This window comes from Abramis brama, assembly GCF_963993115.1.
Source record: "Abramis brama genome assembly, chromosome: 15".
Taxonomy (NCBI): Eukaryota; Metazoa; Chordata; class Actinopteri; order Cypriniformes; family Leuciscidae; genus Abramis; species Abramis brama.
The window spans coordinates 18,560,526-18,587,724 of NC_139977.1; the positions used below are offsets into that span (position 1 = coordinate 18,560,526).

At 36.9% G+C, this 27,199-nt stretch overlaps 1 protein-coding gene across 2 annotated transcripts; it reads right to left on the reverse strand.

Moving 5' to 3' along the window:
* Positions 1-20: 20 nt before the first annotated feature.
* On the reverse strand, positions 21-25,915 carry dixdc1b (DIX domain containing 1b). 2 transcript variants are annotated; one of them, XM_084136091.1, is made up of 20 exons: positions 25,652-25,915; positions 21,783-21,912; positions 21,366-21,491; positions 21,042-21,291; positions 20,027-20,146; positions 10,362-10,468; positions 10,124-10,278; positions 9,953-10,042; positions 9,511-9,564; positions 8,856-8,906; positions 8,441-8,545; positions 8,289-8,342; positions 7,708-7,800; positions 4,544-4,609; positions 4,306-4,467; positions 4,164-4,230; positions 3,393-3,501; positions 3,163-3,271; positions 1,496-1,575; positions 21-1,414 (listed from the first exon to the last, which is right to left on the reverse strand). In XM_084136091.1, the coding sequence occupies exons 1-20, from the start codon at positions 25,709-25,711 to the stop codon at positions 1,408-1,410; spliced, it is 1,995 nt and encodes a 664-aa protein (XP_083992217.1). In that variant the 5' UTR covers positions 25,712-25,915; the 3' UTR covers positions 21-1,407. The 2 variants fall into 2 exon arrangements, with proteins under 2 accessions (XP_083992217.1, XP_083992218.1); XM_084136092.1 differs by having other exon boundaries at positions 21,783-21,909; positions 25,652-25,896.
* Positions 25,916-27,199: the final 1,284 nt, after the last annotated feature.

The window sequence follows — 27,199 nt, forward strand, 5'->3', positions numbered from 1 at the left end:
ATAAAAACGCATACATAGTGTATACTGCTTCAAACTGTTTATTTGCAAACCAAATAACAATCTTCTTCAACCAGAAATGCAAACAGCAGTAATCGGGAGGGTAAAAGCAGAATTTCAGTAAAGCACACAGCTGCTTGTATAACCATCCTTTGTGTGAATGAACGCGGTTCTTGTTAGCAACAGGCTTCTCTGATGAGAGTAATTATATCCTTTTTTGGAAACAAAGGAGACATTTTCATATCTTTAAAATATTATTCAGTATTTATAGGACATCATTTATACAGTGTAAAGGCACTATGCCTCGCTCTGTCTCTCAGATATAAACATATTTACATAAATATAAAACAGAACAAAAAAAATACAAAAGGCAAACTCGGTCACCTCTCTCTTGTAGCAGATTCCAGGCACTTTCCTGTAAACTCAAATCAGCAGTTGAACAGCACATCTCGTAGTTTCTAAATTACATTTGAAAGCCTGCAATAATCAGAAAGCGCTTTCTTGCAAATTATATGTACTACATTGTGTCAAAATCACGAATAGTAATCTCACATTTATGCCATACAGTCAAATCTTCAGTTCAAACTCTCAAAAGACATCCATACAAAAAAGCCTTCATCGCCTGTGTGAATGTAACTAACAGAGGGCTCTTTAAAACGACATAATGAATGATATCGTAAGATCATATATCAAACAAGCAAAATGCTTTGGTCCTTGGAATGTGTCTAACATAAGTTTTAGGGCAACTCTTTCTCCAAGATAAAAAAACAAAAACAATCTCATAGCGAGGCACCTACAGGCTTTAAACTCTTTTCCACTCTATACTCACACATATTTGTACTGCTATTCTTTCTTAAGATTTACAACACATTCACTCAAGTACTCTTGACAGTCAAGATTCCCTACTTGTCTCTTTCCACAGCAAAATTATATCAATTTTGGTTAAACGAAATAAACAAAAAAAGTACTCTGGCAGAACCTACTTTGAAGTAGGTAAATTGAGAAATCCAGTGTGTCATTACAGCAACAAACAAAAGGCTCCTTGCGTCACAAGAGAAAAGAGTTTGTCTGCTCATAAAGCATTTGCTGGAATGGGTGTCTGTTCTATGGCAAGACCTTTAAAACAGATCAGAAATGCTTTTCTCCCATCCTCTGTAAAGTTATATGCGTGTGTTACTACCGGTCTGGACAGGACACAAGATGGGGGACTTTTTCCATTTGGTGATCCTTCAGATGTTCCTCCATGATGTTTCCTGTTCAGCTCATGCAGGATTGAGTAAAAAGTGGGTGGGACTTTCTTAGGGCACTGAAGAGAATTCCATTCTCTGTACATTTAAGTTACAAATCAATGTTATTTCATATTTGGCACAGATGTCTTTATTTCCTTTGACAGATTCTTGCAGACTCATGTTAGGTCCTGTGGAGGAAAGAAAGAGAGAGTGAGCTTAAAATGGTGAGAAACAGATGTGGATGCCAGCTGTGTAGGTGCACGCAGTACCCTATTTGCCCATGATCCTCCTCTACCCAGGCCACGATCTTCCCTTCCCAGCCAGGCACCACTGCATCATCCTGGAAAACCTGAGAGAAGCCAGTTATCTCCATTACTTTCTCTTTATACAATATATGTAACATTTGAATTAAATGTTTTTAATTTATTTATTTAATTTAAATCAGCGGTTCTCAGCCTTTTTGACTGTACAGTCAAAACATATTTTAATATATTTTTAACAGAAACGGGAAATGTTGATATAGATAATTTAAAGGTGCAGTAAGCGATTTCTGAGAAATGCTGTTGAAAATGTAATATTTTCAACAGCGTTAAAAACACCTAAACAAACAATTTTGTGAATATTTGTTAGATGTTCTGTGCTGAAAAAAGGTGTTTGTACATAGTCCTGGCTTTGTAAATAGGAATGGATCGAACCGATCCACAGAGCACCAAAACACACTTGTAGCCAATCAGCAGTAGGTGGTGTATAAACTCATGAAGGGGGAGGAGAGAGAGAGTGAGCAAGCGGGACATTTGTCGAAAAAGACTACAGAAGGGAGATGGCTGAGATATATTGCCAAAGAGGAAAAGGTCAGAGGAATATACCATTTAGCGCCGAATATAATGCTTTTATTTGAAAATAATTTTCATACTGCATATATTTCATATTTAAATTTTTGTATTGAAAGTATGGTAAATACTAGTAAAATGTACCAAAGATCACATTAATACATTTTTGGAATACCATAAAAATAACCTGTAGCCCATCTGAATTATATAACAATTAGGCTATCATCTCATAGTGAAAACCATGTAACCTACCAAAATTACATTAACAGTAGAAGTGAAATCTTGTTTGTCTACTTTTGAAATCTGGGTATCGTCTTATGTTTTAAAATCACGTACAGAGGAAGTTTGGTCCTGTCAGCGAGGCACGCAAACATGACAGTCACATGGCTCTTAGACAGTAATTTTAAGGTCTGAAAACAGACTTTTGCTTTGTTTCTGCTCATAAATGAGTAACATTGTTTTTTTTTGTTTTTTTTATAGATCTAAGAAATGTTGTTTTATGCTGTTGTTGAATCTGAGTCATCCATCCTTGCACGAGCTGTCTGATGTTGCCAGCTGGTGGTTGCCTGTGTTGCATAGAGTGTTCATTATTTTGGGGGTGAAGCAATTGAGGGAGGACTGTGTTTGTTTGAGTGTTGATTTCAAATATTAACAGTGTTTCTCAGAAATCACTTACTGACCCATTAATTAACCACAATTCATTTTGTGATTCCAGAAAGTTTCACAAAGTGCGTGTTCTTCAATAAAAAACAATAGTGTTTATATTGAACTTTCTGGAATCACAAAATGAATTGTGGTTCATTCATTTACATCTCCTTTGAACACATATTGTTATAATTCTGTTAATAATATATTATGCTTTGAGGGGAAAAAAGAAACAATTTCAGTTTATATAATTTATGTTAAAATTATTGATATATTTTTAATAGCATTCATTTTACTTATATTATTAATAATAATATATTATTTTGATTATTTTTAAGTCATCATGTCTGTGATTGTGTCTGTGCCTTGAAAGTTTTCTGAGGCCCCCTGGTTGAGAACCACTGATTTAGATGCTTGAATATAGAGAGAATATATCCTGTTGATTGATTATGTGGCATTACCTCTTCCTTCACAGTGCCAAACTCTGGATCCAGTGCTTTAAAATGGTACCGATAATTGCCTTCTCGATCTACGGCATCCTTGAAGTCTCGCAAGGTGACCTCCCCCAGCCTGCCGACATAAGGCAGTGGAAAGTTTCATAGCACATACCTAAAGTATACTGCATTATAGAGATTTAAGACTAGAGACCCACTCAAGCAAAAATTTATGTGTAACAAAGAGTCTGACTGACCTCTTGGCGATGTTGATCATGAATGGCGTGAGTGAGCGGTCAGTAAAGTACAGGACTTTGGTGCACGCTGATGAGTTTAGCGCAGGGCTGCTGTGAGAATGAGCAATTTCTGTAAGTGAACAGAGGATATTCTTCACTTTAGTAGTGTTTAAATATGCAGCAATATACCTATACTAGTACAAATAAGGGGTCATGAATTGAAAAAAACTTTCCCCTGATTTTTTGACATATAAGAGGTCACTGTGCTATAAAAACATACTGTAAGTTTCAGAACTCCAAATGTCCATGTTAGTACAAAAACAGTTTTTAATTGCCAAGCTGGAAAAGCAACTCGTTTTGTACTTCCCAGATTTTATTACATAATAGAGATGAATTCATCAGCACAAGACTGCCTCCACTGTCAAATCAACATCTACTTCTGCATCATTGCTTCTTTAGTCACGCTCACTCACATGTTATATAATAATTGCTGCAACAGGATTACTTTGGGCTAAAAATAAAATGACCTTTCAAGTGATATATATCTAATATTAGGAATGTGGCCATTTATTTTCGAATGTTCGTTCGGTACATTTCACTGTGGATTCTTTGGTAAACCCGTCAGGAATGCCCGACAGAAATGCCACAAAATGTAAGTAATTGTATTAATTCTAATGCCTAATCTGTGGACACTGACTTTTGATATATAAGGACTCATGACTAAACGCTCAAATTCACATTGTTCCTCCTAGTCCTGTCATTTCCTGTTTTGGGATTAGGATGTATTCTTACTTGAAGTAGGAGGCCAGGAGTCTCCATCTGAGTGAGATGTTTTATGTCCAGGAGATTTGCCTCGGTTCTACAAAGGAACAGATTGATTTTAGAAGAAAGAATTCTGGGGCAATGTAGATCGGGTGCCAAACATTCCTCGTACCGTCCTCTCCTGTTTGTGGCGTGTTTCCAGGTCACAGAGGCGATCCATCAGGCTGGCCACACCTTGCTCAAGCGTGTCCAGAGTGTGATGCTGAGGGTCGTGACCTCCAAAGCTGTTCCTCAGACTACGCAGAGCATCTCTTACTAACTGCAGCTCCTCGGCCTACAAGAGACACAATTACATAGATCTCTATAGATATAATATAATATCACTGAGAAAAGGCTTTAGGCTTATTTACCCCATGGTGTGGTTTTGATGTTGTGACCGTTGGGTGTGAGTAGCCGTTGTTTTGCGAGCCAGGAAGCTGAAACATAAGACAAGTCTTTACTTGAAACTTTAATGATTAAATGGAAGCACTAAACATACTCTGCAATGTGTGAAAACAAACAGCCATGGGGAAAACAGTCCAATATGTATAGGTGTGTTACCTAACTCTTTGACAATACTCTCTAGTGATGTGTCGTTCATGAACGATTTGTTCATTTTGAACGAATCTTTAATATGACTACCGAGTTGTCTCAGAGACTGCTTCGTTCATGTTGTGTTGACCGCGCATGCGCGCAACATCCCATAGGTTCTGTACATGAAACAGAAATGATAAGTTCATCTCTCGAGTCTCGACTCTTCGGGTTCGGCTGAGTCCGAGTCTTTCGTTCTTCCTGTCAGTCCCATAGAGACTATGCTGTCAGTACCGGAAAGACAAATGATTAGTTCATCTGTCGAGTCTTCTCACTCTTCTAGTTCGGGTTCGAGTCGTTCGTTCTTCAAGTCACAAACCCATAGGCTGAATGCAAAAACAGAAATGATTAGTTCATCTTTCAAGTCTTTTGGGTCTGAGTTCTTCGTTCTTTTGTCACTTGACCGCTAGCATCTCGCTACAAATACAACATTAGATTCGTATTATTGACTGTGTTTGAATGTATTTTGTTTTATATATAGGAATTAACCTAAAATTATCAAAATATATGTGCAATAAACATTATCTGAAAAATAAAAAAAGTTCCATCTTGTTATTTTCCCTGTTCTCTTTTTTATTGTTAAATGTTTCTTGTGCATCTGTGGTGTGTTTTTATTATTATTATTATTATTATTATTATAGTTGTTATTATATATATATATATATATATATATATATATATATATATATATATATATATATATATATATAGTCTCTATGGGACTGACAAGAAGAATGAAAGACTCGGACCCGGCCGAACCCGCAGACTCGAGAGATGAACTAATCATTTCTGTTTCCAGAACGGTACTGCAGTGCATTCAAATGCATATATGGGGCTGTGTCACATGGCCCAGATCAGACACTGACAAGTCGACTGAACTAACGTAACGTCTGGAAGTTCGAACCTGAAGACGAGAGGCGGGGAACAGACGTGATAAATTTGAAGTTGCAAAAGAAAGAACGTCTTGGATCAGGAGGTGAGGTGAACTAACAGACTGCATTAGCCTGAACTTAAAGGGGTGGTATAATGCCCTTTTCACAAGATGTAAAATAAGTCTCTGATGTCCCCAGAGTGTGTATGTGAAGTTTTAGCTCAAAATACCCCACAGATATTTTTATATAGCATGTTAAAGTTGTCACCTTTTGAGGGTGAGCAAAAACGCACCGTTTTTGTATCTGTTCCTTTAAATGCAAATGAGCTGCTGCTCCCAGCACAGAGGGCGGAGCTTCAAGAGCTCCTGTCCTTTTACCTCACACAGACATGCACTGAAAATTTCAAAAACCTTTAACCTTTTATGTTCAAAACGGAGTCGGACAAAGATGGAGAGACTCTAGTGAAGTGACAATATGTAGACAACATTTCTGAATGGTTAGTTGATGAATTTTTGTATCTGATGTGTAGTTATCTTCTAGTCATTGATTAGCATATTCTGTCTAGATAATCTATAAATCGCATTCCCGGGGGCGGGTTTATGTAAAAAATACATAAACTTGTGTAGTTCCTACCAGTCGTTTGTTGTAGTCCTTAAAAAGTGATTTCTTTAAAAGCAAATATCTCCCTTTGCTTTGAACTTTGAGCATCGTAACTTTGCAGATGTTGTTTATGCTCAAACAGCAACATTACACACTAACTAAAGTTAGAAAAGTGAAATCATATTCAACCTCCCCCCTCCCCCCTTAAGACCCAACTAATCAATTAATTAAACATTTCGGTTTCTTATAATTTGGCTTTGGCTGCAAGTTTATTTTTATTTTTTCAAATGTAATCAACATTTTCATAAGTACTAGATGTGTTGGTCTATTTAACATGATATTTTAATTATATTCTGCTGAAATGAACGAAATGACTCGAAAAAAGATTCATTCATTTTGCTGAACGAGATTCAAAGATCCGAGTCAGTAAAATGATCCGAACTTCCCACTACTAATACTCTCCTTGTGCTCCAGCTCCCTCTGCAGGCAAGTCAGAGAAACACAGAGACATTCTCCTTCACACACAATCGTCCTACAAAAACAAGTGCAGGAGTCTTCAGCTACATAATGAGGGAAATAGGTTAATAATCATTAGGGCTCAACCATAAGGATTTTTTAAAATGCTGGGCTGTTTAGGCTGGTACTTGCCCTGGTGACATTTTCACTTGCAAAAAACAAAACGTTACAATTTTTCAGCTGCATATTTGTAAGTTTCAAAATCATTATTCTGTGCATTTAACATTCATAGTACAACTAGAAAAATATTGAAAGTATTTTCATCATATATATTTTATTATATATTTATAATTTTTTACACAGTAATATTACTTTATAAATTAGACTAATTTTTTTTGGGTGAATTCTGGTATACCCCTGTGGCATTTTTAATAGCAACAATTTTGGTGTCAAATTAGGCTAATCTACATTTTTATGTAACTGATTTAAAAAAGATATGAACAGTCTTAAAGAAAATAAATTGATGTCTAAGTTGTAAGACTGTCTTAAAGGTTTATGCAACTGGCCCCTTGTCTTCATACCATCTATAAGGAGGACTTTATTCACACAGGAACAACAACTTTGGGCTGTTGCATCGTGTTTCACACCTTTAGTTAAGGTTTCAAAAACGTCTCAATGTCTCAAGCTGTTTTTAGAAGTAAGAACAGGTTCTCTGTTACACCCCCTCACTCTTTTTGTGTTTGCTTGCTTAACAGAATCTCTATGCATGTGCAAACTGAATTAACTTGGCCATGTGTGTCGGTTCCATCAACTAGCCCGAACCTTTCTCACACTGGTAATGCACTGTCCTTTTTGTTGAGCCCTGATAATGACAATGCTGGGAGAGTCAAAGGTTTATGATGTTAAATTATAACACTATCCATCTTATCCATCTCTACCTCTGTTAGGAAAGCAGTAACTATTCTGAATTTCCATTCCCATCATGCAGTTCTCCTTCACAGTCTGCAGACTCGTACCTGCTGGCTGCTGCTGTCTGTCAGCTTGCGCAGTGCCTCATCCAGCTTCTGCTGTTGCTGCTGCAGAAGTCGATCTTTTTGGCCCAGTTCTTTCTGTGCAGCACAAAGACAGTGTGTTTAAATGCATTATATATGTGGTTTAATTAGAAAAGCTGCATGATCAGCATCTTTTATATATTTTATAGAAATAACATCTTTTGATATGAAGGAAAGCTACAAGCTACTCATAATGTACATTCAGTCTACACTTTTGAAAAGTTAGCCTTACACTATAAGTTACTAATCAAAAGTAGTAACAAGACTAAAGATATTTGAGGGGTGAAAAAAAGCAAAAGTTACAGTTTTTTGATAATATCTTTCTAAATGTATAATTACCAGATAAAAACAGAAGATCTACATTAAGATGACAACATTAAACAGATGAATGTAAACACTATACACTATAAAATACACTATAATGTATATAAAAACAATCAAAAACAGTGGAAATAGTAGAATTTGAATAAATACCATATATTATGGTACATTTTTGTTATAAACATGATTATATTTTTCATATCACAAAAAAAAAAAAAAAATGCCTTATATTCGCTGAGAAGTCTGCTCCTCTCCTCTAGCTTCCTCTGTAGCTCAGCCTGAGAAGATATACACAGATAATACTTGACAACCGGTCTCAGATATGGTATAACTGAAAAGAATTTAATATGCATAGCATAAAGACAGATGCACTCACATTTTGTCCTGCCAGCTCATCTTTGGCCATACTGGTGCGCAGGAGTTCCTGTTTGAGCTGCAGGACTGAGGACTCCTGCACAGCCATACGCTGCTGAAGAGCATCCTGATGACACGGGACAGGGTTAATCAATCTCAACATATCTAACTTGCTCTGCTTCATGCTTTTAAGTGTGATGGTGATGACACCGGGGGCAACTTTTTGGGCAATGTTGCTTGTGCACTTTTCCATTGAGAATGCGCAACAAATTTCAATCTGGATACTTTAGATCAGTCGTGGGCCCTGTGTCTCACCTGCTTGACAGCAACATTGCTCAAAAAGTTGCCCCCGGTATCATCACCTTGAAGGTATTATTTATAGGCATTATTTATAGGTGTTATTTATATTTATAGGTTTGGAGATGAGTAAGACTCACTTTCACTCCTTGCAGGTTGCGAGCCTCCTGTTTGAACCTCAATAGCTCCCTCTGCATGTAAAAAAAAAAACCTCACATCATAGACTAGTTTTAAAAATATCAGGAATGGACAAGATCAGCCCATCAATAACTAACCAAAGACCAAACTGAAAAATACCACATTATCAAATGATCTGTACTACATCATGAAGGAGTCAAACAAATTTAAATCATATTCAAAAATATGCTAAAACAGTCCAGAGATGGAAAAGTAATATATTACAGTGTGTGTTTCCAGCAGAACGATTCAGGGAAAAAAGAAAATCAAATAAATAAATAAATTAAAAAGAAATAATAATTTCATAATGTTAATAATATTTATTATTACTATTATAATTACTCACATACAGTATAAAAAAAATATAACATAAAAAATATATATATAGACTTTCGTCAGGTTTTTGTCCTTAAAATGCTCTTGTATGTAGGACTAATTTCTTATGCCTCTAATCCCAAGCCTCCATTGCTAATTACAAAACGTCATTTTAGAGCTAGTAACGGAGACTTGAGCCATTGATAGCAGACTAATGCAGTTATTAATGCAGTTATTTGAGAAAGAGAGAGAGATTAAACGTGTGTATATATATAATGATATAATAATATGAATAATGCCCACCTTTAGATCTTGACTCTCCTCCATGCTCTGGTCCAGACGACTTCGTATTACAACCTGTAGCACAACAACAGAGGGTTTTGGCTGCTTCAGAACAAAACCACATATATTACTACATATTACACTAAACACAGAAGGAACTGGTTCACACGACAACCTTATAGAAAACAGAGAAGAACTGGGAGAGAAACAGACATCGTAGGAGAGAAGGGGAGAAACGGATACCTGCGTCTCTCCCACAAACAAAGCAAAGTTCACCGTGAGAGTAACATGATCTGCCCTGACAGAGCTTAGTGAAAGAGCAGGAGAGAATTAGAGAGATGGGGGGAGGAAGGGGCATAGGAAGTCACATATTATCAAGAGGGAGGGATATGCAGGATATAGAAGAAAAAAAAGAGGCCAATTTGGGGTAAAACACAATTGTGACAGAAATAAAGATACGCACCAGTTGCTGCTCTGCATTTTCAACTCCCTCACCCAGACTAAGCGTCACCTCCTGCTCATCCTCAGGTAATGAACCGTGCAGAAGGAGAGCCTACAAAACCACCTGTTATAAGCCACAAGCTCTCTAAAAGCAATACAAACTAAATTAGGTGATAGTACATGTTAGTGTCACCTGTAGGCTGGACACCATTTTCCGTGCCTCCTGCATCTCCTTCTCCAGCTGTTCCTGTTGCTCACACAGTTTGTCCTCCCAGGTGCAGTCACCAGCTTGACTATCATGCCCCGAGACAATGGCCTGGTCACACAGGGCCAATTTCACCGTGTCCTCTAATGGTAAACAGGGATGGATCAAGACTTGTACGTGGACGAGACCATCAATGCCCAGATGATTGATTGCAATGGATCAATACCTGATTTAATAGTTTTCTCCCTGGACAAGGTGTCTAACAGTCCTGCCTTCACGTCTGATAGGCTGATGGAGTCTTTGGGACTGTGGGTGGGACTCTGTGAACTGAGGCTGTGGAAATAAACAAAAAATACAGTTTCTGACGTGGGACTAATAACTTTAAAGTCAAAGTCAAATTTTGTCTAACACATGCCTTTTATTATACTGTTGTATTTCTAAATACAATTCCACTAATTGCAGAATCACCATGGAGTTGTTCCAAGAGTGAGTTACAACATCACAAAGACTTTTGTAATTTATGTTTATCAGGTGCTGCATCTGGTTTCTCAGAAAGGCAAAGCTAGATAAAAATAAACAGTCCTGAAGCTAAGGAAGAAAGTGCCTTTTTAAAGTCAGTTGCCATGGAGACCCCTCGCAAATATGAACAGGAAAGTCTGTCAGCATCTGAGCTTCTGTTTGATCTGATGCCCTATCAATAATGCACTGTTAATCCGTTTCAAAGGCACAGGCTTATGAGCCAATGTCTGGCATGCATGAAAATGATAACACCTTCAGTTTGAATTATGCTATACAGCGCTTCTTTATCAGCTCAAAGACATTGTAAAAAAAAATCCATATGAATTGAGTGGTTTAATCTTAATAAACACAATACTTCGCAAGCACTTTCAGAAACCCTCCACCTTCCCCAGTTCCACCTGTATAGATCTGCAACGGGTTATTAATGTATGCTATATTGTACAGCAGCAGCATATCTTTCTTGTTCACAGCAGCGTATCATGTATTGGCAGTAGTAAGTCCCGTACTTGCTCTGCAGCAGCAGCAATAACAGCAGCAGCAGTGTAGCAGATATATTCAAACATATCAACACTGTCATATCCATTACCATGCAAAACACTCCGAGAGTTGTCATGACAGAACTATGATGCTACATGATTAGGGTTGGGTATCGTTTGAATGAAAAAAAAAAATCAGATTTCGATTCTGCTTATCGATTCCTAATTTCGATTCCAAAAAAACGTTTTCACATTTATTCTAAGTCTTATTGCAAAACATTTCATTGTGGCTGAATACCATGAACAAAAATCAACAGGCTAAAGGGACTTTTGTCTATGGTTTAAAAATACCATATAAAAACAACTAGCCAAACTAATATAAATTTCAAGCATTATTAAAGACAAGTAAACACTCAGTAATTAAAAAAGAACAAATTAACAAATTAGCAATTGCACAAATAAATACAACTGAACAAAGATACGACTGAAATAAACAGTGTTTTAAGATTTTCAGGTATTCAGGAACAGAATTTGTAATCAAATGTTAAATAACAGTGTAGTTTATGAATACAAAATAGGCTACATTACAAATATATAGTTACAAAAGTTATTCAGTCAAGAACAGCAAGTGAATTTTCTCTTTATCTTTTGTTGTTTGATTAACGTTATTGTAGAGACGGCAGCATGACTATCAGGCTGCTGTCACTTTAAGAGCTGCATGGATCCAATATACTGTTACACAAGTCTTCTTGCGCTTGAACAGCTTAAAATCACAATAAAATGCGCACAAAGAAAACGAGAAGCAGAATTGAAATGCACGTTTCTTATCGAATCACCAATTCTTGCAAATTTGGAACCGGTTCTAAAATGGAAGCTGTTCTCGATACCCATCCCGATTTATGATCAATGGACATACATAGAGCACATCGCATATGGTAAATGGAAACTCAAAAACACACCTCATTGGTTCAAACAAGCAGCTGGTTTGAGCTTCCATTTTTCATATTCACGATGTAACTTACAATATCTTTATGAACTTTTTTGTAGTGTCAAAGTTGTGTTGTAATGGATCAAAATCTCTATTTCTATGTCTATTTAAGTGCCAACAACCTCACTCTTTCTCTGTCTGCTGTCTTCATGCATGCCAAGTTGAATTCCCCTACATCAATTCTCCTCCAAGCAAAGTCACAAAAATGAAAGAACAGTCCTGCACCCATTGACACAAATTACCTTCACATTAGACAGAGTGTGAAGACTAGCGGTCATAGTCAATATACTAGACTTATATCGGGGAATAAATCCCATCCACCTCATTGGTTCAATTCGTTTGCAATGAAACGTAACTGACATTTCACACAGAGCAAATGGATCCCGCCTGGGTGACCTTTGGAGAATTCATGTTTATTTTCAGACAGATTAAGGCCTGGGGATCCCCAAGTCTAAATTCATTGTGTGGATTTAGTGCAGCAGTGTAATAAAAAACAAAAAACAGCCAGAGTATATCATGCCTGGAAATCTCCAAACATTTTTGAGCTCTGCAAATTATTTTACTTATGTGTGATGGATAAAGACAAATGTCCAAGGGTGATCCGCTTTGTCGTCTTAACAAAGCAACAATGCTTCTTCTCGAAAGAAACAGAGAGCTTGTTGTTGTAGTTTTTTTTTTGTTTAGTATGTATGTTGTGCTGGCTCTCATTGTCCTGATCCAGGCTACAGACCGCAGAGACCCTGAAAGAGACAGCCCGTCGCACTCCACATTACTCTCTTTGTTTTATTTTTCTCACGTTGTGGGGAGGGGGAAGGAGGGGACCGTTCTCTTTCAAAAACAAATCCAGACCCCCCCCCCCCCCCCCCCCTTCTGATTGTGACCCACACAGACACTAAAGACACTCACTTATTCAGTTCAGTTTCTCCACAATTTTATTCTCCCTTTTGTGCTGTGTTTGCCAGAAAAAAAAACATTATAATTAATAGATGGACACAGAGTTAACTGAAACTCATGTGATCCAAACTAGACTGGAAAAATCACTCACTATTTATTAAGGGGTTTTTACTGATCTTTGAAGATCTGTTCTCAAAACAAGACTCTAAAAACAATGTGTGCATTGATATGAAACAGTTACTCCAACATAAAACAAAGTTAAATAATGGAGTAGAGGGCTTATTAAAGAGAAAAAATATATTTTTATACATTTTCTGAAGAAAATGCAAGTGCAATTCTAGGGTGGTTGCCAGGGTGTTGTCAAGTAGATGTTAAGGTGTATTGTGTGCTTTTTAGTGTGTTGCTGTATGGTTGCTAGGGTGCTCTGAGTTGCCAGGTCTGTGCAACAAAACTAGCCCAATGGCCAATCAAAAGTAGTAAAAAAGTTGTATGTCCATCCCCAAGTTTTTACAATATTCTGATCCTTAGATTTGACTCGAGTCCTTCCATTGTTACATTACTGTTTAAAAGTTTGTGGTCAGTACGATTTCTTTTTTCCAGTACGATTTTTTTCTCTGAAAACAAAACAAAACAATTTATTCAGCAAGGATCAAAACTGGGATTTTATTAATCAAATGATCAAAAGTGATAGTAAAACTTTTTATTAAAAATTTAAAATACATTTTTATACAATACAATTTATATAATTTAATAATTTTTTTAATAAAAAATAAAAATGTATTCGATTTTTATTTATTTATTTCGAACCAGTTCTTTCCACCTTTCTACTCAAAGAATCCTGCAAAAAAATGCATCACGGTTTCCACAAAAATATGATGCAGCAAAACTGTAATAAGAAATATTCCTTATGAACTAAATCAGCATATTATAATTATTTCTGAAGGACATTGTGGCAATGAAGAGTGAAGTAATGGCTGCTGAAAATGCTTTACCATCACAGGAATGAATTACATTTTTAAATATATAAAAATAGAAATCTGTAATAATTATAATAACATTTCACAATATTACTGCTTTTACAGTACCAAATAAATTAAGCCTTGGTGAGTAACATTAACATTAATAAATTTTACTTACTCACACTAAAGTCTTACCGACTAAAGTCATTAGTGTTTTTAAAGATTAACTAATCTTTAGTTAATAATCTAGATTACTAAAGGTAATCTAAATGTAAAAACAGCTGAAATGAGCATGAGAATTACAAATTTAGTACAGGGCAACGCAGATAACTTTAAAAATATGGTACTATCGCACATCCAGTCGCTTACGACAAATTTCTCCTCAACACATTTAGCAAGATTCAAAGTATTACTCCATAGCAGAGCAGATCAGCTTACACATAATTTAATATTCAGGCTATGTGCTGGTTCAAATGTATTAGTAATAGTAAAAATGATCCTTAGCAAGCACCACTAACAAGACAATGATGTAAAAAATCTTAGATTCAGTGTATGGTTCAACTGGCTGCCCAGAGGACATGAAATATAACACATTCAGCATTGCACAACCAAGCATTTCATTATAAGCATTTCAAATGGCCTTGAAGTGTACAACATCAGCAATTGCTGTAGCTGAAACATCCTTTATTCATAGCAAAGATGGATGGAAAACGACAGCTAGGGAGTGACTGACTGATTCCACTGGAGAGGAATCAAAGGGAACCCACAAAGGCAAAGCGATCTTCTAGTTATAAATAAAGATCCGCTATAGCCGTTTTCTCTGGATGAAACACAAGCCTGCGCTGAGATTCGTTCTATGCAAAGTGTTCTCACCATTCTATTTGAAATGGAAAACAAAAAGAAACAAACAAAATGTGCTCCATTTTTCATAAGCTACTGCAGCATTCACTGACTGGGTTTTATATAACCGCTGATTGAATGCAATGGGAACATACAGAACTGTTGCTTCATGGTGAAGCCTGCCCTGATGATTCAGTCTTGTTTCACAGTCCCAGCAGGAAACTCAGTAATCTTTCTAACAGAGCTCGCTGTGATCCTCCCGAAACATCTTCTACACTGATAAATATTATTAGATCTCAGGACTCGCATATCAAAGCGCAAAAATGACCAACAAGTGGTCCAATGCAAATAAACATGTTCTGCTTCCCACACGAGATTAGTCAGTCTGAAGGGTCATTAGATGATTCTCATGAGAGCTCATCACAAACCCAGAAGTCATTTGGAAGAATTGCAGGAAGCTCATTTAAGTATATTTACGTTTCGGCGTTAGTAATTGGGGACAAGAGCCTGTGTTATTTAAAGAAAAAGGCCAACGTCAACATAACGGAAATTCTGTGCTGCCAGGGTGAGAGTTCGGGAATTATTTCACTTCTGGGAGGCTGTTTTGAGAAGAAGAGTCTGAGCAGACATATCCGGCATTCTTTGCACTGTTGTAAGGAAAACAAACTGCTTTAGAACAAAACAAGAGAATATTTCCTGTCAAATGTCAAATCAAAGTGTTGGATTTAGTTCATATTGTGTTGTGTTGTATGCATATGACAGATGACAAAGGCACAAAATTGGATCTTAAAGCACCTCACAGGTGGCACTGACATAGAGCATTGATCCAAAATCATGCGTGTGAGCTATAGTAGAAAGGTAAACTGGGTCAGACACTCTAAAGCAGTGACAGCTGTCATTCACAGCCACACATGATCATAAAATTAAGGTCCATTCACTGACAACCACTAAATCGCTGAAGGTCGGCAAGCCACTTTATGTATCTGTGGATCATGTGTTTGCTAAGAATTTGCATAAAACCCTTCTCAATGGTATTACATCGTCAATGGTTTATCACCTCAGTCTGCCAACTCTCCTTCAAATAAATGACTTCTGGTAGCTTTTTTGCTTCCAATCGCTGTCAACGTGAACCTTTTACTGAGAAGCATTCAAATTTAAGCATTAAAAGCATTAAGGTTTAATGACCGCATCAGAAAAAGTGAGTTGGTGAGTAAAATCTATGTGAATCTCAACAAACTATAGCCTACATTATATAGGAAAAAAAGTGAATTGCTAAAAAACTTGCAAGCGTGCAAACTATCAACTGTTTAAGTGTTTTTAAAGGAATAGTTAACACAAAAATAAAAACTGTCATAATTTACTCACAATATGTTGTTCCAAACCTGTATGACTCTTTCTGCAGTGGAAAAGAAAGTTTTGGTGAACACTGACACCACTGACAATTCTCAAAATGTCATCATGTTCCACAGATGAAAAAGTCATACTGTTTTGGAACGACATCAGTGTTGAGTAAATGATGACAGAATTTTCATTTTTAGGTAAAACTTTCCATTTAAAACATCCTAAAAATGCAGTGACAGAGTCTTACCATTTGAATTGCTTGGCTCCCATTTTGGCACTAGAGTTTCTAGCCCTCTGCACTACGTTTATTCATCAAAAGGACATCAAGAAGTTTAGGAATCACCATCGTTCTTACAGACAACTTCTTTAGAGTCCTGTCTCAGCACACGGCGTCTACAGCGTTACCACTCGTTTGCTAACTAGCTCCTCTTTATCACCATGCTTGGAACTGACAGCAGATCCTATGTGGAAGTTCAAAGCCTCTTCAGATGCACTTGATGTTGTCCATATGGAAATCCTGTTTTCAATCCGTCTACAGTGACAGGAGAGAGAGACACTGCTCTGTCACCAAGGCAGCTGCATCCTGCCTGCCCCCTCCTCTCCTTCTCTCTCTGGCTGTGAGTTGGGCTAATTATTCCTCTTCTCAGTTCAACCTGTTCACAGGCGACTGCTTCACTCCGTAAAGCTCTCCATCGCTGAGATCTGCATGTCCCCGTCTAGTTCTCGGGCTCCCTCCCTCACTAGCTCCTCTTTTTCTGTGCGAAGCTGTCAGACTCGGTCCGGCCTTCCTCTGTTTACCCTCCCCCTCCAGCCCTCCCTCTATTTCATCTTCTTTTTCTCTGCCCTGCCTCTCTCCCCATCTGTTAGAATCAGTATTTTGACAGAGGGGAGCTGGTACATGGACTGTCTGGCTTGTAGATGGGCACATATCTGCTCTGGACAGTTTGCACTTCTAATTTAACATGACATTCAGGCTTATATATATATATATATATATATATATATATATATAAAACTGTTCAAAAGTTTGGGGTTGGTAAGATTTTTTTTTTATTATTGTTCTCTCAGGCTCACCAAAGCTGCATTTATTTGATCAAAAGTACAGTGAGAACTGTAATATTGTGAAATTTAAAATACCTGTTTTCTATTATAATATACAGTATTTTAAAATGTAATTTATTCCTGTGATGCAAAGCTGAATTTTCAGCATCATTACTCCAGTCTTCAGTGTCACATGATCCTTCAGAAATCATATGCTGATTTGCTGCTCAAGAAACATTTCTTATTATCAATGTTTAAAACATATGTGCTGCTTGATATTTTTGTAGAAAACTGTGATATTTTATTTAAACGATTCTTTGATTAATAGAAAGTTACAAATAACAGCATTAGAATTGAGCATTGAAATATCATTTTTTTGTAACAATGTAAAATAAATTCGAAAAACTGACCCCAAACTTTTGAACAGTAGTGTACTTCTGATTTGACATGTCATTCAGGAATAAGTTCTTTCACAGAGGGTGGGCATTACTTTTTTGCCCATATCAGCTAATACTATTTGCACATAAACATTTTTATGCAATGTTTTAATTAAACTTCACACAGAATTTGAAATCAAATAGCGTATTATCCATTGACTGGGCTGCTGGTAGATTTAGTAACTGATTCAAAAGAGAGCAGACACAGTTGGCCAAATCTTGGCTAATTTATCAGCCTTGATGATATATCCGTCTGTCACACTCACAACATTTACACAGTACTATTTAATAAAGAGTATAGTGAACAGAATGTGATTGGGACATGGTGAAATCCAAACCTGTCACTCACATGACTCAAAGTTGAAAATACTGTTCTGTACAAATGGATTTCATAAGTATCAGAAATACCAATGCTATAAGAAAGTGGGAATAAGCTGATGCGAATAACTACAGATAGATTTTCAATCCTACTTCTCCCTACAACGGCCAGTGTAAACGCCCATATATATATATATATATATATATATATATATATATATATATATATATATATATATATATATATATATATAAAAAAGGGTCAATTACAAAGTTTATAAAAGCATTTAAGTTTAAGCATGACTCCAAATGTACCCTCATCTTAGCCCTTATAACAACTGTAAATCACCATCAACTAGCCTACAGGGCAGTGAGCTATTCAGATCAGTCAAGATTTGACTGATCAAGTGCCTCTTAACTTCAGCACAAGTCACTGACCTAGACAACGTCCTAGAATAGTTTCTTACATAACATTCATGTTATGTGAATACATTTAAAGGGGTCATGAACTGCATTTTTTGATTATTATTTTATGTTTCCTAAGGTGCACTTAGTATGATTTTTACATAAAAAAACAACAAAACAAAACAAAACAAAAACACATAATTTAGAAATAAAAGCCCATTTTCTACCCTGATTTTAGCCTCTTATTTGAACACTCTGTTTAAAGGGGCGTGTCTGCTGTGAGACTTCAGTGTAAACGCCCACTGCTGTGATTGGCTAACATCTACAAGTATTACATGTGGAACTCTCTCAGACTTTTACTACGTTTTTACTATTACAGCTGTTGAGATGAACTAATTGTGAAAAGTGTTGATTATAGCATTATATTTAGATTTATTCCCGTCGCATGAAAGGTTTCAGTGATGAGCACGTAGCCGATCACGGACATGTTGAGCGCATGAATGCAGTGATCTCATTATTGCAACTCGATTTCTGCACTCTCACGAATGCTTTCATCACAACTAACAGTGCAAACACGATGTAAATATGAAAATGAAATGTGGAGTCATTTCGGTATCTATTTACCGAACAAACAAATAATGCCCTACTGAGACATTTACAAAGTAAAAAATAAATAAATAAATAAAAAACCTTTGCTAGCATTTGGATCCTTTGGAAGGTAATGTTATATTTAGTCCAGTGATCCGGTATCTCTCTCATCTCACTAACACGCCAGTGGGCGGGACCAAAGATGTGATGATGTAGAAGTAGGCGTTGATCTGCAGAGGCAGTCTTTCGTCATACTATTATGTCTTAAACAAAATCCGAAACAAGTTGTTTTCTGAGCTTGGATTTATTAAAAGTAGTTTTTGGACTAATAAGGAAGTTCTGAATTCTGAAACTTACAGGATGTTTTTTATAGTACAATGTCCTCTTATATGTCAAAAGATCAAGGAAAATTTGATTTTTCGATTCATGACCCCTTTAAAGACACCTTCAAAAACGCATAATGACTAAGCGTACAAAAGATGTTCTTTTGGATAATCAGGTACTGAATCAGCTCCTTCAGCTAAAAGACCCACATAAAAGGACAGACACATTTTATGGTTTTCAGTGGCAAATCATGATGATGCCTTAGAGAAAGCCAGCGGGCAGCAACATCTCAGGCTTTACAAAACAAGCAGTGAGAAAATCCTCGTGACAGCCTCCTCCAGCCAATCTATGTGTTCTCCTCTCATAAAAGCAGAGAGAATAAAGAGAAGGGGTTGTGATAACATGTTTTTGTGCATTTGGTAACTAAGAGATATGGTGAAAACTGATGACACCGAAGCAAATGATTCTCAGCTGAATGTATTCTCAATTTACAAGCTTATACTGTATCTACATCAGCATCTTATTTTCTATTTATCTGCATTTTTTTACCTAATTTCTTTCAGTACTTACAAATATGTTAATGTTACAATTCACATTTCCAGCTTTGACTCCAACTTTATTAGACTTATTTACTTTTTTTACTTTTATATTTTATATATACTTTTATATCCCTTCTATATGTTCAAGATATTAGTTAATTCAGTGTAAAGTAATATACAGACTGGCTGCATTTTATTTAACCATCAATATTCAGAATTTACCCAGTGGATCTTGCTTCTGTCTCCTCTTCAAATGACCCCTTCTGTCCCTCATATTGCTGGACCAATGCTCGGACACTCCAGCAGGGGTTCTCACTGTCCTCCTCACTACAGCAGCCACGACTAAGAGCAACAAAAATAAAATAAATGCAGAGAGATTAGAAACTGTAATATGCTGTTTCAAGGATGGATGATTTTTTCATTTGCAAGCTAAACGGATTGACAACACCCTCTCAAATATTTTTCATAATTCTGGCCTGTTTCAGGCTTATGCAAACTATTTTCAACAAAGCATATTAGAGATTGTTGCTAGAGTTGACAGCAAAGCATAAGTTGAGGATGAAACTGCAAATCTGATTTTCCATATGCTGTCTCTGAACTGAGTGGCAATACCCTCAGACAGCAGCAAGAGGGCATCTGTTCATCTGTTAAAGAAACAGTTCACTCTAAAATGAAGTTCTTTTTTTAAATCATAATTTACCCATTGATATGACTTCATTTCTTCTTAGAAATGCAAAAGTAGACATTTTAAACAATGTCCTGATTGGTCTTTTCCATGCATTTACAATGAATGGGGACTGAAGCTTTCAAGCTTAAAAAAGGCTGCAAAAGTACCATAAAAGGATTATAAAAGTCCAAAATGTAAGAATTTTTCACTGATAACATTTCACCGACTCAATTGCTTTGTTCATGAACTGGACATTGTTACTCTCGTGTACACATCAAGAAAAGCAAGGGTGGATGTCAAGATTTTCAGCGCATAATGACGTCAATTTCAGCCTAACATAAAGTTGACAATATGAGGGTGAGTAAATGATAACAGAATGTTATTTTGGGTGAACTATTCTTTTAAGCAAAGCTAATGAATCTTCTTAAAATGAGAAGGAGAGCATGTCCAAACTTCCGCTTAATACTGTAAAGAACAGTACCTCTACGACAGCAATTCTACTTCAATGAATAAAAGTTTACAAAACTCTATTGAAGAAGGAGAAGGAGAGAAAAGGCACAATATATGTACCTCCATTCTTGTCGTAGATGGAAGACGGAGCGGCCAGGGCGTGCGGCATCCTGTCTGGCTGCTGCCAGTGCTGCTGCTGCATTCTGGGCCATGGCCATGGTGGAATGAGGCCTGTGATTGGCCGAGGAGCCAGTGGAACTCCTGCCTACACTAGCTCCAGCTCTGTGACTGGCTGATGCGGAGGGTTTAAAATGTGCAGCCAGAGCGAGGATGAGCCTCATGGCGGATTTCAGGTTCCCCTCCACAATGTCTTTGAGGACAGAGAGAAAGAAATAAGTAGGTCTATCAGCTTAAGTGTGATTAAGAGACTGCTCTGTAACTCACCCCTGGCAGACGTCTGTGGCATTCTGATCCGTTTGGATGACACAAACTGCAGAACCTTCTCCACATTCTGCTTCTTCTCCTGATCGTCCCGTGGCACATAATGAATGCCATCCAGCAGCTCACCAGCTTGCCAAATATATAAAACACATCTCAATACCAATATGTGCATTATATTAGAGCAGGGGTGCCAAATCCTGCTCCTGCCAATTGACTGTCCTGCACAGTTCATCTCTAACCCTAATCAAACACACCTGAAGCAACCAATTAAGGTCTTCAGGATCACATGAAAATTAAAGGCAGGTGTTTTTGATTAGGGTTGGAGATGAACTGTGCAGGACAGTCGATCGGCAGGAGCAGGATTGGGCACCCCTGTATTAGAGTCTTGCAATAATTGTGGTATATGATGTGTAGACTTACCCACTATCTCAATGAGGTGTGCTAGGACCACACCATCTCTGAGATCCTGTCGTAGATCACTCACAGGATTCAGTCCAGGCTTCTTCCTCAGCTGTGCATTAACCCAAGACACATAGGCAGCCAGTTGCTGCTAGAAAGACAAACATGTCATACATGTGAATGCAAACTTGGTTACAGTCTATCGCTCAAGGGCAGATTGGGCAAGTAGCCCCCCACCCCCCAATAAAAGAATAATCCTTTTTTTTTTTTTCGCAATTACTTCATTATTTGCTTTTTTTTCTTAGCATTATTTGCTTTTTGCAATGTGTCCACCACGTTGATGTAATATTGTTCTATTAATGGCTCTATGTACTGTTAAACTGCATCCCAGAAAGACATTCATTATTAGTGCTGACGGTCCTGGTGGAGAGGTTGCACAGGATGTGCCTGTGTTGATACCCACTAGGATACCCGTTGTCAAAAGAAATTTATGCCTCAGTGCTCAAGAAGCACCAACTTTGACAGGCCAAGTCCATCCCCATTCACCCCCGCCGGTCAGCATCACCCGGGTTCAACGCATGGATTAGTCTGACTTGCACTTTCTCTGCCTGGTCACAAAAGGACAGCTTAACTCCCCACGCTCACGCTTCCTCTTCAGCAAATACATGTAGGAACACATAAAGACTGCAGTGAGGTTTGCCGCAGTTCTTCCCTCTGGCAAATGTGCTGTGCACTGAGAAAAATATGATTTTTTTTTTTTTTACAGTGCAGAAGAATGTGGGGTGGCTGCAGGAGAAAATACAGCAGGTGAAAAAAGCGTTTTCTTATGTGAGCTAAATAATCCCAGCAATAACTTAATGACACAAACAAACCATAAAGGTATCATAAAAGTCGTCCATATGACTCATATTTCAAGTCTTATAAAGCCATACAATGGCCAAAATTTGCATGCTATTCACTGATAATATCCCCCACAATTGAGCTGTTATCCAATGCGACAGAAAGCCGTGAGCTGAACATGAGAACCTCTATTGAAAGAGGTCTATTGAAATGTCTTCAAAATGTCTCTTTCTGTGTTAAAAAATGGCTTTTGCAGTAAATGAAAACGAAAAATGGAAAAGATAAGTAGATTCAATTTTTATTTAGCAAGGATGCATTAAATCGATCAAATTTGACAGCTTTGAACTTACTATTTATCAAAGAATCCCCAAAAAACAGCACAACTGTTTTTTATTATTCATTGATAATAATAAGAAATGTTTCTTGAGTCTCAAATCAGCATATTAGGCCGCATTTACATTACATGGTTCAAGTGACCCAATTCAGATTTTTTCCTCCCATGTTATTGCAGCTGTTGCTGCAGAGCAAGTACGGGACTTGCTACTGCCAATACATACGTGACACGCTGCTGTGAGCAAGACATGCTGCTGCTGTACAATATTACATACATGAATTACCCATAGCAGATTTATGCAGGTGGAAATGGGGAAGGTGGAGGGTTTCTGAAAGCGCTGCAACTGCTACAGCAAACGCTAACCAAGTATTTGAAGGCTTTGCACATGAGCTCATGGCTACTGATACAGCAGGAACCAATCAGCTGTGATCTATAGAGAATGATGTGAATGCAAACAGGTTGAGTTAAGGACCTATTAGCATACGCCATCTAGAGTTTCATCTTTCACTTTTAAAAGAAGATGTAAGCTGGACGTCACGACAAAAACATTGGATATAAACAACAAATTGGGTCTTAGATTGATTTCTGAAGGATCATGTAACACTGAAGACTGGAGTAATGGCTGCTGAAAATTCAGCTTTGCCATTACAGAAATAAAAAACAGAAGAGAAAACAGTTACTTTAAATTGGAATAATACTGAATACTACTGTTTTTACTATATTATCAATCAAATAAATGCAGTCTTGGTGAGAATAAAAAAACCTTATCGACCCCAAACTTCTGAATAGTGTATGACCGAAATTGAACATACATGATGCCATGTATGAGATGTCACTCCCTGACAAAAGATGTCACTCCCTGACAAAATACAGTCTGCTATTATTCTAAAACTGTGAGAAAACTTTTCCTGGGGCCTCAACCTCCCAACCAAGAAAAGAAGTCAAGAAAACACATGCACAAAATGAGCTTTGCATGTTTTTCCACAGGGACCCTTCATGCACCAACTGTGCACAGTAGTGTTTATTGATTTGCCACATGGTGGGCTGAATAACACAATGCAAGCTCTGTCTGAAGCATATCTGTCTCACTTCAATGTAACAGTGGCCCAGAGTGACAGGCTTCTCAGGAAGAACAACTAACACAGAGAACATTCAGCACAGATCCAGAGTAAGATGCTGACTGTGCTGTAAAACTGGAAGGTAGCAATAGTCTTGTGACGAGCAATGAGCTGTCTGTTCCCACAGCGACAGACACTACAGATGGATATATCTCCATCACTGCGCTGTATTCTCACCTTATTCTAGGTGGAACTGACAGCTGGGATTCATAACAAAAAATCAATGATGGTTTGAGAACAGTGCTTGATGGTTTAATGGTTACAGCCGCAGGACAGGCAGATGTAGAAGCACTCAGCCTTAGGTAACATCAGTAGGGAATGTCTGATGATAGTGCACATAGTTAGAAATGGAATAATATGCTTAACACCTCCTCCCACACGTAACACCACTAAGAGCATGATGATATAGTAATCTTTTATTGTGCAAACTGTGGGTTTTATGCCATAATTTATATGTTCAATGTTCATAATTAAAACATTATTTTCAAAGCATTATTAATGCAATTGTAATTCAAGTGTAAATGCATTTATACCGCATATATATTATATACCTCTGTGGCATTAAACAGTCTCTATAAATGCAATATTAATAGGATTGTGTCTCCCATTGTTTAACAGATGTCAAGATTATCCTTCACTCAGTTTGGAAGTCTTATGGACTGTTAATGACATGTTACTGCTAACAAGCTATTAAAATTACTGCTTTTTATTGTGCAAACTGTGGTCTATATGGCATGATGTATTTTTACTTATAATTTTATTTCATTTTATTTTTCAATATTTATGATTTCATATTTAAAACATTTCTTTATTCTTCATCAGAATTATTTCTGCAATTGTATTGCCTTTGTAAATACATTTGTATCACATAATAATTTTTACAATTGTGAGGCATTGAACGGTTTCTATAAATGAAAGATTAATGGGATTGTCTCACATTGTTTAACAGCTGTCAAGACTATCCTTCTCCCTGTTTAAACATCTTATGGACTGTTACTAGCATTTTACTGCTAAAACACTTACTGAAACTATCACTTTGTTGTGTAAACTATTTTTTACAGTAAACGTAATTTACAGTTTGTTGTTTTTATTGATAATTTCAAGTTTCAATATTCATAATTTCATATGTAAAACATTTTTAAAGCATTATTTTTGCAACTCCAATTCCCATGAAAATGCATTTATAATACATAAATATCTATACGTTTTGGGTGATTTAAACGGTCTATAAATGCATTGTAGGCTAAATATACAACTTCTGCGCAGTGTACACATGACACAAGGTTACTATTACTGCTGTTTACCAATAAACACGGACGGTAAAACTAATTTATACGATAAAGTGTCTCACAAGCATCAAATACTACATGAAAAAAGCAGCTATCTGTTGTTCTACAGTAACATCTCATAGAAGGCGCAAACAATGCCGTCGCACTCTTCAGAGTTTCATACGTAAACGCCTTTTAAGTTGCGATAGCTAGCCTACGTTGTGTTTCAACTTTTCATTGAGCTTCGACTTATCAGAACTCAAATGAGCAAATGAAAAGAATGCACGTGTAAACAGGCATGAGGGTTTATGAGTTCAGTAGTATCAGTACCTCATTAGGACCCTCCTGCAGCACGTCAAGCAGATTTCCTTTAGACAGGGATGCGATCATTCTTCTGACTTCTCATCAAGGTGAGAGTGCGCGAGGGGGGGAAATGGTAACGTCCTTAATCAGCAAAAGCGTTTTGACCGCATATCGGTGGAACTGAGGTAAACAAAGGAAACTACAGAAAACACCTCAACCAAGGCAATGGCCATATGTGCCACTGCCACCCCGTTAGTTCGCTAGACCTGAAACAGGATACGAGGTGGACGCGGATGGGGAGGAGAAGAACTGCGCATGCGTCCGCAGCAGCTGCCCCACGGTCGTTATGGCGACGCTTGAGCTTACGTTGGCTGTTTTACTGTCTCCAGCTTATGAGCTGTAAAGTCTGGTCTGGGACAGTGGAAAATTCATATTGTAGCTATTATAAATAAAATTTCTCATTTTAAGAAGACTTCCACTTAAAACTTGTTGAAAGTAAAGCACGTAGATGGGCTCTAGTCTGGATATCACACTATGTAGTCCCTCCTTTTTTAAACCAACACCACAGCACAACTTGTAAAAAATCATGATGTGAAATCTGAAATTTTGTAAGCAGTTTACTCTGGGTTCATTGTGTACAGCCCCATTAGACCACATCCTTCCTGCCTGCCTCATGCTTCCTGCTTCTGCCTCTATACTTTTTTGGTTTTTTAACTAAAAATCAAACCCACAACAACAAGCTATTTTATATATATATATTAAAAAAATAGCTAATTGTTGTGGGTTTGATTTCTAGTTTTAAAAAGTATATAGGCTTTTTAGGCTTTTGTATACAATTTGGGCATTATGGTCGTTCTATTTTCTTTTTTTTTAATTAAATGTCCACATGTCTCCCCCTGCTGTAAGAACTGCAGCTGAGAGGGTCAAACTGAAACATGACTCGAAATTGTCAATAAATAATAATAATCCCCATCAATTTGTAAATAGTGGGAAGCCCAAACATGTCGTCTAAACAATAAATATTTTGTAGACAATTAAATAAATAAGCTGTATTGAGTACGTGCCTTTATTAAAAATTGAATTCTCTTTTTTTTTGGTGCAAACTGTGGTATATAATGGAGTAATTATATTTACTGATTTTATCATTTATATTCATAATTTTCATTTATCTTTTCATCTTTTCATGTTTTAATTTTCATTAATTAGCCTAATATTCATATTTTTTTCTAAGCATTATTTTGTCCATTTTAATTCCTGCGTTAATGTATTAATTTATTAATTTCATATATTATAGCAATACATAATAATCAGTATAAATGCATGATATACAGTATATTAATATCTTCTGTGCAGTGTACATGGCACAATGGCTTTTATTTATCTTTATCATCATTATTTATTTAAAAAAGTATTAATTATATCATTTGAAATGATTTCATTGATAGTGATAAAAGCAGATCATCTTTTGTATGAGCTCTACTGAGTCTGTGGCAAAGGTTTACCTGTCTTCCACCTTTTTATGTGATAATCATACTTAACTTAAAGGTTTCTCCACAAATGGTGAATGCAACATCT